This window comes from Quercus lobata, chromosome 1 (assembly GCF_001633185.2).
Source record: "Quercus lobata isolate SW786 chromosome 1, ValleyOak3.0 Primary Assembly, whole genome shotgun sequence".
Taxonomy (NCBI): Eukaryota; Viridiplantae; Streptophyta; class Magnoliopsida; order Fagales; family Fagaceae; genus Quercus; species Quercus lobata.
The window spans coordinates 24,512,166-24,528,181 of NC_044904.1; the positions used below are offsets into that span (position 1 = coordinate 24,512,166).

Sequence of the window (16,016 nt, forward strand, 5' to 3'; positions counted from 1 at the left end):
CAAGATTGATGTCGAAAGCTTGTGATCACTTCAGTTGCTGCATAAAGAGCTTAAAGAAAAACACAAGTGGGAGTACTTGTGGTTGCTGTGAATCTAAGAAAGAAGTAGTCCGTGGACTCGGAGCTGTTACGTAGTCGTGGTAGTAAATTTTCTACTCGAGGTAGTAATAGGATGTTAGTGGTCTAAATCGCTATTGTAAAACTTCAATTCTTTCATAGTGGATCTTTTTTACCTTGAGGATAAGTAGGTTAAATCCTCCCCAAGTTTTTTACTGGTTTGGTTTTCCTGAGCTATCATATCGTTGTGTTCTTTATTTTCTGCATTGTTTATATGATATGATTTACTTGTGTTAACCTAGATTTTGAATAATTTACCTAAGTAATCACTTGGCTAAATAACTAGGTTAAATAACTTGTGTTTTAAGGGGTCTAAAAACGTACAAAATATTTGAGCTTCGAGTCCCAATATTTATTTATTTCAAATATTTGTTTAATGATGTGCTCCACTTGTTTTTTGAAAGAATTGAATCAATAAAATTTTCAAAAATCGTTGTTTCCTTTAAGACATGAGTTTAAGAATATGAACAATTTAAAGAACCCTTTACTCTTTCGCTATGGAATTGCTGTTTTAAATTTTAATGCGTTATCCTTCCTTATTTATCCATTCATATGCATTTAGTTTCTTGATCTTTTCATGTTTGATGCATCTTAATTTGTTATAATATTTTACTATCTTGGAGGGTTAGTCATGTTGTTCAAGTGTTTTCTACTAGAGTCACTAAGTACATTCTCATGTTTGTAAGATTTCAATTTAATTTTTTAAAGTATAGAATTTTAAAATCTTTCACTAGGTGAATTTCTAAATGCTACTCAATGACATTTTGTGTTTGTAAAGGCAGTCAAAAATCAAACAAAGAGGTACTTAAGAAGATTTTTGAAAGCGTGAGAAGGTTTATTTACACCAAGGACCGTGAGCAAGTCCAAGGACGAGGCTTTAGGCTTTACTTTTTTGGAGTAACATTTGAATTTCATAATTAATTGTTTTGTTTTGATGCTAAGCAAAAAAGTGAAGTTACCATGTCAGCTTTTCTATTTATATAAATTGATAGTTTTGTTTGATTGAACTTGGATCATTTGAAGGTTTTTTTTTTTTTTTCTTGACAATTTTCTTTACTAGGATGTGTTACAATTGAAACTTAATGTATATTTCCCTTTATCTCAATTTTCTTTACTAAATTTGCTGTGAAAAAAATGTTTTCTTTTAGACTTATATTGACATTGACTTGACTTAATTTCAATTCAATTTATTTTCCATTTTTATAATTATTAAATCTTTGCTGTGAAGTGTCATAGTCACTGGGTTTTTTCCCCCATTAATTTACATGTAAGGGTTTGTTGTAGCTTCAGCCACATTGTCTAAGGAAGTTAAAACACTTTAGTGAGAGTTCTGTTTTTGATTATGTGTCTGTATGTATGTTTTATTCTTTGGTTGATTTATTAATTATTTCCCTTGATGTGCTATATTATAATAGGTTGATGTGCTATATCCTAATAGGTTGTTGGTGGTTGCTTTTTCATCATGATTAGAAGGCGAAGATAGAAATTACCCTTATCAATACCTGTTGTGTCTTCGTCATTATAACAAGATGTAGATAGACTTCTATTTTTTTTTTCCAAACCTCATCTTGCTTAACAAACCTTATATTTATCTATTTGTACCACATATTTATCTATTGATTTTTTATGTATATAATTTTTATGTTAAGTTGTTCTATACAGCTATTTTAGAATTGTTATGAAATATTGTTTCTGTAAATAAAGTTTAACGTTGGTTTATTTTAACAATTAGTTAAATTATACAACATGCCCCAAAAGAATTTTAATGTATTTCATTGTCTTCTAATAAGTAAAATGACCCGTGCATTGCGTGGGTTCAACGCTAGTTTAATATAAGTGCCAAGACTGCCAAGTAATGTCATTGTCTTTTTCTTTTCTTTTTTTGGGAGAAATAAGTAGTGCCTTTTACTTAAACTAAAGCACTCATATTTTGTGTGTGTGTGTGTGAAGCATTTGACTTTTTATTGACTTTGACATATTAGCTTTGCAAGCCTAATAAATTTACACCTCAATATGCAACATGTATCAAGAAGCAAATTTTTGCAACACGGGTTAATGGTTAAAGGTGAACAACAATTAAATCCTATCTATACTTAGCATTCTCCCTTTTCATATTACCACTGATCTAGAACAAATCGCCATGGACTTTCTAGACTCCCAAGCATGCCTAAAATCGCGCAAGGCAAAAAAAATTAGTAGAAATTATTTGGGTGATGGAGTCAAAATTGCATGAAATTTAATTTGGCAAGGTGAAGGGAAACGTTCTTCTAAGAAATAGTCATTCCTTTGCCATGATGTACCCCTTGATTTTGGCGAATTCCCCCGTTTAAGCCCCGAAAATTATTATTTGGTCATTTATAGTAATTTTTGTCTTTTTGCTCCAAATTTAGAATAAAGTCCCGCTAATTTTCGGATAACCCTTAAGGTTAGTAGTATATAATTTTGCATTTAACTCAATTTTGTCATTTTTGGTAAATTTCGGTATTTTGCTACCTAATCTCGTAATTGGTGCGACTTAGGGTTTCAGACGTTTTCCTAATTGTCTTAAGATTTTACTTTCTCAGTATTTATATGTTTTGTAGTTGTCAAAGGCAAAATAGATTATCATCAACAAAATTGCATAGTTTTTTTCCTCAAACTTTTCTTTGGTAGATTTCAGTTTATCACTTTGTAGATTCAAGGAACCCCTCGTGAATACAAGTTTTACTACACAAATACTAACAGTTTAGTTTTTTTCCATTAAAGAGAGTATCATGTGTGCTTTCTTCAAGCTTCCGCGACATCAACCACCATTTGTGGAATGCCGTGCACATAGTATCTATGAGATTTAATACTGCAAACTCCTAACCAATCTTTACAATATCCATAGCTCTCACAAAATAGCAAAACATTGGTAAGAGAATACTACACACCAAAAATAATCCTTAGTTGCCTGCACATGCTCAGCTAACCAAATAGGGGTTGGTTGTTGTGGTTTGTAATTGTGGAACTGTGGTTTTAGATGCGTACTCTTTGCCTTAATTATGAGTTCAACACCTCAACTAAATCTATTCCAGGTTTCGTCACTGTATAGACTACAAAGCATTGTTTTTCTGATGGAAAGCAAGATTTGGAAGGTGCAAATTAATTGCGAAGACCCAAGATTGTTTCAGGCACTCTAAAGATTGCATCGATTGAACTGAGTTTGGCTTAATGGTTGAGGATTTAAAAATGATAATGGATAACTTCTTCGAAGTGTCTTTGCTTGAAATTAATAGAGCCTGTATTATGTACGTGTACGTATGATAACTGTTGTTTACTATTTTAAAAATATTTGAATTTATTTTACGGTATTATTTATTTAGGACAATTTTTAATTCTAAGTGGCGAATGTGTAACTTACTGAAAAAATTGTCCATGAATGGTTTTTTTTTTTTTTTTTTTTTTTGAAGAAACATTTCAAAGGTGAATTGTAGAATTTTGTCACCAAAAAAGACAAATTTGGATGTTATTGCATGTGTGAAACAATACTATTTACCAAATGAGAGTTATGACATGTGTGACGATGCACCATATTATGGTGTGATCATCTATGACAAATATACACTAACAATTTGATGCTCCTAGAGAATGTAATTCCTTGAATCAAGCTTGATAGTCATTAGATTTGACATGTTAGATAACAAGAAGAAAGGTGCAGAGTGTTTAAATTTGCAGTGGCATTTGAAGTAGAATTTACAGATTTAGAAGGCTTTGATATCATGTGAAAAACACGGCAGGATTAATGTTTGGTAATATCGAAACATTAATATATTAGAATATATTGATATTGAAATACTCCAATATTATAGACAACCCAAAACAGCGGTCAAAACGAAATACAAAACTTTGATTAGAACCCCGCCTGTCATGGTTTAGACTTGAGAGCTTAATTTACTTACACATTTTTGTTCAAATGATAGAATGACCAATTATCTAGTAGAATTTGTAGTTAGACTTTGAAAGTTTTTTTTTTTTTTTTCCCTTAAATTATTAAAAATATTTCATTATCTACCTTTAAACTTAAAAAAATTCCCTTTTTATTTCATTTTTATAGAATTATTTATCCATTTTTCACTGCTAAACTATTGAAAAAATTATCTAGAAAGTTAAAGAGAAAAAAAGAATTTCATACAAATTTTAGAGACGAAAATAATATTTTAACTTTATAGTAACGAAAGAAAACACTTTGTTACATGTATTATTGTCCTCACTTGTCCTAGTTAAATTTAAATCTTTCAACAAAAACATCCATATATATCATTTTATTTATTACACATTATATGAAAGTTTGAAGAACAGGCTTATGGTAGAGACACCAGCAAAACATAATAAATTCAATACCACCCCATCCAACCAAAAAAACCATGGAACATTGAAACAATAAAAGAAAATTAATTAAGACACAAAGGTATTTCTTCAAGGCTTGGTAGCAGCCAAGGTGTTTCCAATGTCAATGACAAACCTGTATCTAACATCATTCTTAGCAAGACGCTCCATTGCGGTGTTCACATAATCCATTGAAACAACCTCAATGTCTGCCGTGATGCCATGTTTTGCTGCAAAGTCAATCATCTCTTGCGTCTCTTTCATTCCACCAATGCTACTCCCGGCAACCATCTTCCTTCCTGAATTTTTTTCCAAATCTTAGTAACTCTCTTAACTAATAATGAAAAATCTAAACAAAATTCTAATTAAGAGTAATCTTAATGGATGGAATTATTGGATAATCTTAAGATGGGGAAATTAAAACTTCTCTCCACCCTTTCCTAAGGCCAAAACTTATAAAACAATAAAGTAAAGAAATAAGAACAAGTAATACTAGTGATATTGTAATTAATTCAGACCATCGTGTACCCTTGGCGCAATGGTCACTTCATAAGTATAAATATTTATGGGGTGAGAGAGGTAATAAAGACTGCGATTTAAGTTTCCAGGAAGGAACTTCACATACATATACACTTAGATTAGGTTAGAGTAGAATTCTTTCTTGTATAAAAAAAAAATGAATAAATGCATAATTCAACATTTATTTATTTATTTTATTAGCAAAATAATACTAATCACATTTATTATTATCTCGATTTTTACCCTTTTTTTTTCTTGTAAAAATGGTAGAAAAAGCCTTTGCATTTTTCAGATGAAAAGTTGCAAAGCACAAAAAATGGTAATAATGGAAAATTTATCATGGTCTTAAATTCTTAATAAGCAATTACCCGAAATCAACGGAAACACTGGTAGCTCAAGTGGCTTGTCCGGTGCACCCACCATGACAAGCGTTCCATGGGACTTCAATAGACCAAGCAATGGTAAAATGGGGTGGACTGCAGAAACAGTATCAATGATACCATCCATTGTGTTCATGGCAGCCTGCACAAATTTAATATGTATCCATCATCGACACCCAATATCTCAAAGTACAACCATTATGAGCATGAGTTTAAAAGATGGAAAGTAATATAAGCTAAAAATATACCTGAATTTGGTCTGGATCACGGCTAACCAAAAAAGAATCAGCACCAAGATGTTCCAAAGCTTCATCCTTTTTGCTAGGTGAGGTACTAATTACAGTCACTTTTGCCCCAAAAGCCTTAGCAAATTTGACAGCTACATGACCAAGCCCACCTAAGCCCACAACCCCAATATGCTTACCAGGTTGGGCTAGACCAAAGTGTTTCAGGGGACTATACACTGTGATCCCAGCACAGAGTAGTGGAGAACCAGCATCAAGTGGCATATTTTCTGGGAAATGAACTATGTATCGCTCATTAGCTACCATTGTGTCTGAATAGCCTCCATAGTTGAATGTTCCATCATGGTAAATGGAATTGTAAGTGAATATCATTTTGGGACAGTAATTTTCAAGGTCATTTTTGCAGCTCTCGCAGGAGTGACATGCACCAACCATGCATCCTACGCCCACTTTGTCTCCAACTTTAACTTTATTCACCTTGCTCCCTACTTCTGTCACTTCCCCAACAAGTTCGTGCCTTCGACAGAAAAATTCCAATGTCAATTTTTACTTGTGAGATATCAAAAATGTAAGCTTTCTTGTTTTCATTCTCAAAGTTATGTTCATTATAAAACTTATCATATTGAACTGAACTATGATATATTACTTTGTTAAGATGTTTACAATTAATGTATATTCATATTCTTAAAAAAATAATCTCTTTGTATAACATTGTAATGTGGATTCCAATTAGCTCGATTAGTAAAGTCTCTGATGATTAAATAAGAGATCTGCGGTTCAATCCCTACCTACACTAAAAATTGATTAATGTCTTGTTCTGTCAATAAAGAGTTATCATCAAGAGCAGATGCTATAAATTTAAAACTCTCTAAAGAAAAAAGAAAAAAAAACTGTTATAATAAATTAAAAAATAAATATACATATATTCGTCCAACATTATCTCTTTTCTGGTCACATTGGCCGATGCATTTTAAAATTGTTTAATCAGAATTATTTTGATTTAGAACTTAGATGCATTAACCACACCACTTTCATCCATTTCTCTTGGAATATTATGATTGGAATTTAGTGAACTTTTAATCTAAAAATCAAAGTATGTGACGCAAGCCTTTAGAATTTTTTTTTTTTTTCATTATTTCTTATATTTGGAATAATGTAAAGAATTCTTTTTATATTTATGTTATTTTGAGATTTATTATACATAAAAAAAATTATATAAATGAATTTTTTTTGTTTTTGCTAATCATACATGTGCTCAATGATTAACAAGTCATGTGAATATTATATAAAACACTTTCTTTAACAATTTGATGAAAACTTATTAAAAAAAAAGTTTTGATTAAATCGATCCTCAATCATAGAGACGTAATCAAAACAATTGAAAACTAATTTGTATAGTAAGCAATGAATAAAACTTGGAGATGAATTGTGAAAGTTTACAAAAAAAAAAAAAAACCATATTATACTAAATTTAATACCTAGCATTTTTTTTTTCTATTGCTTTATATATATTATCGTCATCATAATCACTTGACATATATTTTGAGAGGATTATGACTTAATTTGTTTGGATATTGTCTATAGATATGCTTATAACATAACTATTAAAAAAATGAGGAGATTAATTAAGTGTAATTTTCTTAAAAATTACTTACAATAACTATATCTAGATATATTGGTATAAAAAATTAAAAATTTTCAAAAAGCTTGGAGGTCCCTACCCGGAAAAAGTTTCTCTCCAAATAAGTTTGTAGAGAAACCCTTCAAAATCCTCTAATATATTTTTATTGGATGTGAATTTTGAAATTTTATCCATTAAATTGCATGTTTGTATTATATTCTCCATGCTAACAAAATTTCAATAAGGTCAAAAATTAATAAATATGTTATAAATTAAATGTTTAAATTTCTAATTTTATAATAAAAATTATGAATAAAAAATAAGTTTCATCGCTCAGATTGTAAATAATTAACATTTGATTTTAATATATATGTAAAGAATATAAAGAACATATAATCAAAAGGTAAAATTTTAAAAATTTAAATTTACTAAAAAAATATTAAAAAAAATTTAAAGAGTTTTTCTCTAAATTAATTTGGAGAGAAATCTAGTACTCCATAACTTACCTGACCTCCAAGTGGTTCTGCTATTGATGAAAAAAGATGCAATGTTATAAGTCAAAGTCCATGATACGTATTAGGTATGAAAATACTTTTTTTTAATAAAAAATTGGCTCGATCACATCATATCATTTATTTGTTATATTTTATAATAAAGTTGTGTACTGAAAGTTCTTTTTTTGATTTGATTTGTGTACTGAAAGTTTTGATTGGATCAATTGACTTTTTTTTTAATCATTCTTAAAAAAAAATTATCTTTTTCTAAATGGAATGTAATTACTACACTGTCCTTGTGCCAAATTACTATCCTTTATTAAAGAATAAAAAAATTTCATAATAAATTCATTATAATTTATTGTGGTTTCAAATCAAAACATAAATTTTACAAAAGTTTCGATTAAAATAAAAAAAATTCGATAGAAATATTGAGCTAGACTGCAAGCACAACGTGTTCATGACAGAAATTATAATTAAAACACAAAATTAAAAAAAAAAAAAAAAGAAGAATAAAGTTTCACTTAGAGTAATTATTTTAATATTCTTATAATATGTCACATGATTAAGGAGAAAAAAAAATGAAATAAAAAAATAAAAAAATAAAAAGGAGAAGGCATCACTTGTTGCAACCACAGTACAACTATGAGATTCTGGATATTTATGAGAATAGTCAAATAGTCAAATATTCAAAGAGATTTAGATACTTTTGTTTGTCAAAAAAAAAAAATTCTTGATTTTAATATTTCTTTGAAATTTAAGGTTTAATTTGAAATGATCCCAAGATATTGGGGAATTATTTAATTTATTCACCTCTCTCTCTTTATTTATATAAATATATATATATATATATAAATAAATTAATACGTTATTTTACAATGTGATCCATTAACAACGTATCCATTTTGGATCTCATAAAAAAATATCAATTTTGGATTTTTTTTTTATTAGGAAAATTTTTGGATATCTATTTAAATAATAATAATAATAATAATAATACGTTATACTACCAATATCTATACACTTAAAAGTTGTAAGTACGGAAAAGCCCAGGAAAAATTTTTCCCCCGACAGGAACAAACAGAACTAATAAAATTCAAAAATATTAAAAAAAAAAAAAAAACCCTGGAACAAGAGGGTAGAATGAGAAGCCCCAATCATTCTTGATGCTGTGAAGATCAGAGTGACATATTCCACAATACAGCACCTTAAACCTCACATCCTCATCCCCTGTTTCCCTGCATTAATTTGTCATTTCAACACAATCATCAACTCATCTCATCAAGGTTAGTAGTACACACACTTTCCAAAAATAAGAAAAATCAAGTCACGATTTTTCTCGTTTTTGAGGACTATGTGTACAAGTTTATGTGTGTAATATACACTCCTCTTGATAGTAATACAAAACGAATATTCATGAACGTTACCTTCTAGAGAAGTTGAAAGGAGAGAGATGGCCAGATTGGTCTCTAGCAGCCCACCCAAAAGCCTTCACAGGGTGTTCTTCTTCTGGTGGTACTTTTGCCATTTGAGTGAAGAGTAGAGAACTGATGTGTTATTGCTTGCAGAGTGGAAGAGCAAAAGTACGATGAATTCGTCTTGACTCTGCTTCTCTTTATACAGAAAGAAACGTAGGTATAGATGGTACCTGAGGTAGTGAGATTCTCTCTCTGAATAAGTCAAGGAGAAAGATGTAGAACCCTTTTTTTTTTTTTTGCTGATGAATAAGAAATAAAGCATTTCACTGACTTAATGGATTAGCTAAGGTACATGTAATACCCAGTAAAAACTAGTAGAGAGACTTTAATTATCTCATGTAAAAGACAGTAAATAATAGGGATAAAAATAATGAGTTTATATAATAGTGATATATAGTCAATCACAATCTACTATATAATACAGTTGTAATACTTTATATATATATATATATATATGTATTTGTTTGCGATACTAGCATTATTATGGTTGCTTGCCGTCATGACAAATCATTTTCATTTTCACTTACTTTAAGAATAGCAAAAATCAGTTTCCTTCATTATATCCTGTTTGTGGGGCTGGAAAGTGAAAGGTATCTTTGGTAGCTAGAACATATTTTATTTGTATTTGTCGGTTACTTTGTTAGGCCTCATCATTTTGGATTTTGCAACGAGTTATTTTCTAAATCAATTTGACTATTTTCCCCTAACTCATTGTTTTTTTTATTCTTTATTCTTTATTTTATGGAAACAGGGGTCTTATTTATAAGATAAAGAGTTTATACATCAACAACATTGAGCCATTGGGCACAAATTCTAGTTGCTCCGAGGCCTGCCAAATCCCTTACATAGCACACATATACAAAACTGGGACATGAACTATACACAAACAAAAAGTGTTGTTGGTGAGTTCTCCGCTTCACCAGAGCATCTGCACAGGCATTAACTTCACAATACATGTGAAGCACCTGAACCTCCCAGTCCTGGTCCATGGGGTTCCTAAAATCACAAATTAAAGGTAACATATTAGGAGGAGAAGTTGCATTGTGATCAGTTAACCAAGTTAGCACTACACTAGAGTCAAGTTCAAGTTGTATGAATTTAAATCCCATATCCCAAGCTAGCGGCAAACCCTGTCGGACAGCAGCCAACTCAACCATGTTATTTGATGCAAGACCCAAATGAAGGGAAAATCCAGAGATCCATTCACCCAAATGATTTCACAAAATGCCCCCAGCTCTAGCCAACCCCGAGTTACTGATGGCACTACCATCGGTGTTTAACTTAATATAGGGTGCAGGAGGCATCGTCCATTTTATAAGTTGTGGAATTCTAACCTGGGGCCGGCTTATTGAACCTGCTAGGAAATGAAATTTAGTTGCAACCTGGACGGAGGAGTGTATAAGACTGTGTTGAGATCGGGATTGGTGTTTGAAAATCCTATCATTTTTAGCTAACCATAAATTCCAACAAAGAAACGGAAAATAAGTACGCCAAGGAAGTTGAAGGTGCAGTATAATCTTATCTACAGTTGCATTGCTTCGGAGCCAATCTTGCAAAGACAATTGAAAGAAAGACAGGGGAAGATACTTGGAGATTGACTCCACACCTCTTTTGCCCTGGGACAATCTTGTAAGATGTGGATGGTTGTTTTCGAGTGATGACACCTAGGCTATTGAGCATCTAGATGGGGGCGACCAATGGTTAGGAAAGTTTGTGTGGGCAGCCGGTCATGCATAGCTTTCCAAATGAAAGTTTGAATTTTTTAGGGCAAGTTAAAGCCTAAATCCATTTCCAACCCTAAGCGTTGAATGGGACATTCTGTTTATGAAAGAGAAATTTGGAAGCAAATTTCATGGAACATGTGCCATTATTGTAGGGCCACACAAGTGTGTCCGGGAGTAGCGTGAATTGTGCGATAGGAATACCCTGAATAAGGTTCTGAATCGGGGAGGAAAGAGGGAAGTTAAATGAATCAAAATTCCAAGTGTGATTGGTCCTCAAGGAGCTAACCCTTTGATCCTCATCATGGAAAAGGAGAGGACCTTCAATGTAGCTACAAAGAGTGCCCTGAGGCAGCCACTGGTCCTTCCAAATCCGAATAGTTTGCCCATCCCTGACAATCCAACTCATACCGTCAAGTAGCAATTTAATACCGAGCGAGAGCGATTGCCAAATATGTGACCCTCTCGTACGCCTAATGCTGGCAAATAGTGTTGTGTGAGGGAAATATTTGGCTTTTAGAACCTAGGCCTAGTGCATATTAGGATTAGGATTAGTATATAATATCCAAGCCTGGTTCATGAGAATCACACAATTTCGATGGCGGGTTGAGGGTATGCCTAATCCTCCAGCTTCCTTTGGTAAGGTGACAGTTTCCCAGTTGACAATGTGATAGCCACAACGTGAAGCGATATCCCCCCCCCCCCATAAGAATTTGGAGCTCAGTTTGTCAATTTGGTGACTAGTCTTTTGGGGGAGAAGCGTGGTTTGCATAGCATAAGTAGGGATGGATGCCACAGTTGCTTTAATGAGGGTGGCCTGGCTAGCCATTGATAGGTATTTTGCTTGCCAACCTTCAATTCCTTTCTGGATTTTTTCAACTAAAAATTGATAAGAGTTAGTTCTTCTGCGCGTAGTGAAAATAGGAGTTCCAAGATATGTGCCAATGCGGTTAGTAGTTGGTATGTCAAAGATGCCGACCACATGATCTTTTATATGCCTAGGGATATGAGGGGAGAACCAAATACGTGATTTGGTGGCACTCATTATCTGCCCCAAAGAGGCACAAAAGGTTTGCAAGATTTTATTTAAATTCTTGCAATCTCTAGTCGTGGCTTTGGTGAAAAAAAATATATCATCTTCGAAGAACTAATGCGAGAGGTGGATCCGACCTCTAAAAGACATAGGATGAATAAGTTTATCTCAGAAAGGCTCTTCCAATCGAATAGACAATCTTTCCAAATACAGGATAAAAAGATAGGGGGACAATGAGTCCCCCTGCCGAACTTCCCTAGTTGGCACAACTTTCGGTAAGGGACTTCCATTCCAAAGAATGTGAAATTAGGTAGAGGATACCATATTCATGATGAGGGTGATGAGGTTGGGTGGTAGCTGGAAGAATTCTAGCGATTCTCGAATGAAATCCCATTCTAACCAATCATAAGCCTTTTCAAGGTCCAATTTTATCGCAACGTACCCTAGTCCACCTCATCTGTTTTTTAACGTCCGAATAACCTCCTAGACAAGGATTATATTATCACTAGTTCTTCGCCTTGACACAAACCTCGCTTGACAAGGGTTGATAATCTCAACCATGTAAGGTTTGGGCCGTTGCACAATTATTCGGGAGACCAACTCATAAATGGTGTTGCAAAGACTAATTGGACGAAATTGAGTGATCATCTCAGGGTGAGCTAATTTTGGGAAAAGGACTAAATTTGTTATGCCCAAGATGGTGGGACACTAAGCTGTTCAAAGATCTCTTGAATTACTTTAGTAACACTCGAACCAAGACTGGACCAATTTGTTTGGAAGAATAGAGCGTGATATCCATCCGGGCCCAGAGCCATTAATGGAGGGAGGTCTTTAAGATTCCTAAAAATTTCCTCAGGTTGGGGAATTCAGGTCAAAGATTGGGCATTTTCTAAAAAAGGACTAGTTTGAGAGCACTACCTCTCACATCTAGAAGAGGGACACATATGAGCTAAAGTAGCTTGGAATAATTTTTTAAAGGCATCATTTGTATGTTGTAGTAATGGCTCACCTATAAGCCAAAGCCCCATATCATCTTTTAAGGTATTCACACGAGACTGGCTACGGCATTGGATAGTGTGAAGATGGAAATATTTAGTATTCGCATCTCCATAGTTTAACCACATGATGCAAGATTTAAGTTGCCAAAATAGGTATTCTTGGTGAAGGATGGTGTTATATTCTTGGGTGAGCCATTGTTCCAGAGAATATAAAAAAAACTGAAGGTTTCCTAGATATAGCTGTCTGGAGCCCCCGAAGCCTCGCTAACAGACAGTTTTTCCGCTGGAAGATATTTCCAAACTGGGTTTTATTCCATACACAAATATGTTGCGTTAAAAAATCTAGACGGTGAGAGAACCTAGATAAAGAGGAGGATGCAGATGGAATATTTTCTGAGGCGTGCCAACTACTCTCCACTAGGGCCGAAAAGGAGGGGTCCATGAGCCACATCTGCTCAAAACAAAAGGGTTTGGGAGATTTTCGCTCTAAAGGGTTAGTAACAAGCAAAATGGGGCAGTGGTCAGATTTAACCTTAAGGAGATGGTAAATTTCAGCCGTGGGAAAAAGGATTTTCCACTCGGCGTTTCCCAACCCTCTATCCAACCATTCTTTTACGTTACAATGCTAGTCCGAGCTTTTATTGGTCCAAGTAAAACGAGGCCCCTGGAAGCCAAGATCCATGAGGCCACAGTTATCTAAGCAATTTCTAAATGCGTTGAGCCTATTTCTATTTAAAGGAAGCCCTCCTATTTTTTGGACCTCTGAAAGCATATCATTAAAATTACCCATTAAGACCCAAGGTAAATCAACTAGAGTAGCAAGATTTTGTAAATAATCCAGAAAAAGTTGACGTTTATGAAAGTTAGGAGAAGCATATACAGCAGTAAGTAAAAAAGAGAGGGAGGGAGAGGCTACCTTCACAAGCGCATGGATACTATGCTCACTGTGTGTGAGAATTTCCACCTGGCAGGAGGTACTTACGTTCCATAACATCCAAATGGAGGATAACATCCAAATGCCTCCAGAGAAGCTAGTGGGGTCCACTTGCCGAGAGTGAGTGTAGGCAGTGGCGGAGCCAGAATTTCAATTCAGGGGGGGCAAGATTTATTATTATACTATGTATTCTCCATAATTTCAATTAACTACAAATATATATTTTATATCAAAACAAAAATAACTAATTTATACAGTAGTTAGTAACAATCAAAGCAAGATATATTAATCTAAATACATAAATTTAGATATCTAATTTAATTCCTTGTAGTAAATTGAAAAAATAATCAATGTAAAAGTGTTAATACCTTTAAAGTTGTATACAATATACGTATATTGTCTTGATTACTTTAAAAAAATATATAGAATTCTGTCTTTTTGCTTTATATTAATTCTTCAAAGTATTTAAATTGGGTTTATATTTTATAGTAGAAACCTAGTCCCAGAGTTTGAATTTGAGTACGGTATAAGGACATTAATTAGTTAGGCTTTAATATATATATATATATATATATTGCATAAAATACAAAACCCCCACCACCAATTGAAATTCAATGAAATTAAAAAAAAAATTAAAAAAAAGAGGATAAACAATCAAAATTCCGTGAATAGTGACACGCTAAAATCTGGGAAATGATAAAGTTTTTTTTTTTAAATGAAAATGATAAAAGTTTATGTTTTAAACAAAAGTGATGTAGTTGGTTAAATAGTACCGTAAATCTCTCAATGCTGTGAAACTGTTATTCTTTCTATTCGGCATCAAAGCTATTTTAGAGACTGTTTTCTGCTTTTTTTTTCTTAAACTAGAACGGGCAAACTAGCAAAGCATTTAAGATGGAGTTCTACTGACTTCTACATGCCAGTACTCATAAAATTTTTAAAGAGGAGTCAGGGGGGTCACTTGACCCCCCTCGCCCCCCTTGGCTCCGCCCCTGAGTGTAGGGAAGAGTGTTAATAAGCACTTGCGCCCGTTCTTTAGCTATACTGGGCTCCACAATAATCAGAATGTCAGGGCAATGCCTACGGTGAAGTTCGTAAGCATGGTTGCGAAATGCTACACTGCCAGCTCCTTGACAGGTCCACGTAATCATCTTCATTGATGAGGTATTAGGATTCAGGTAGTCGTTCCGAACCCCCCAGGTCCTCGAGATCCTTGCTACTGAGCGAGTGAGGCATTGATGCCTCGTTGTGGTCATCTTGAGACGATATAGTGGGTCGATTTCACCGAGCCTAGCCCAGTGCGTGACGGACACAACAAATGGTAGGCTTGGGCTTAAGAACATGATGATACACAGGTTGGGCTCGTCTTCCTGCATCGCCATTTTTATTTCGCTGAGATCGAGGAAACAGAAAATGGCTTCGGGAAGTTGTTCTGGGGATGACACACTGGAGGAGCTCACTTGAGCGTTTCATTGCTTAACTGATTGAGCTCTAGGATGCCCCTTCGAGGGTTGGTAGGGGTGCACTGACCGACGCACTCATGCATGAGTGTGGGGCATGTGATAAGGATTGGGCTGGGGTGGGGGTTCGAGTCGCATTGGCAAGCTTGGAGTTGGTGTCACCTGGTTCCATATCGTGGCTACCCGTGGATGAACTGGGATGCACACATAGCTCACCGTCTCGTCGTTGAAGTGACCAAGGGAGAGACCACTCCATATTTGTTCTAGGATTGCCATTTGCTGATCTTGGTCATGGGGGGTAGAGGAATGAGTGTACATGGAGGGAGTGGCTGGAAGACTCGAGGTTGAGTGGGGAATGGACGTGAGTTGGAGATCGGGGTCAACCGAAGTTGGGGTCAAGGAGTTCTGATCAGAGGAGGGGGCTATCTTGCTGCGTAAGAGGTGTGTGTGAGGTCTCGGGCTGGAGTGTAGCTGGTGTACTCTCCCCATGCAGCCGGCCATGAGATATAGTGCTTACCTGGGTGATTCAAGTACAGCTGTTTGCATGGGACGCTTGCATGCAATCCAAGTCAAGTTCTCGTGGCAGCAGTAAAAATTTATTTTCACCATGCATCGCCACATCGAGCCGGTGATTACCAAATGTTGTTGCTGACCCCTTGGACACCTGTCC

General features: G+C 34.3%; 1 protein-coding gene across 1 annotated transcript; it reads right to left on the minus strand.

Annotated features, from left to right (window-relative positions):
- Positions 1-4,367: 4,367 nt before the first annotated feature.
- LOC115989470 (probable mannitol dehydrogenase) lies at positions 4,368-9,250 on the minus strand. The gene is made up of 5 exons (XM_031113186.1): positions 9,150-9,250; positions 8,847-8,960; positions 5,611-6,124; positions 5,351-5,504; positions 4,368-4,762 (listed from the first exon to the last, which is right to left on the minus strand). Exons 1-5 carry the CDS (start codon positions 9,248-9,250, stop codon positions 4,554-4,556), a joined length of 1,092 nt encoding a protein of 363 aa, XP_030969046.1. The 3' UTR covers positions 4,368-4,553.
- Between the last annotated feature and the right edge of the window lie 6,766 nt (positions 9,251-16,016).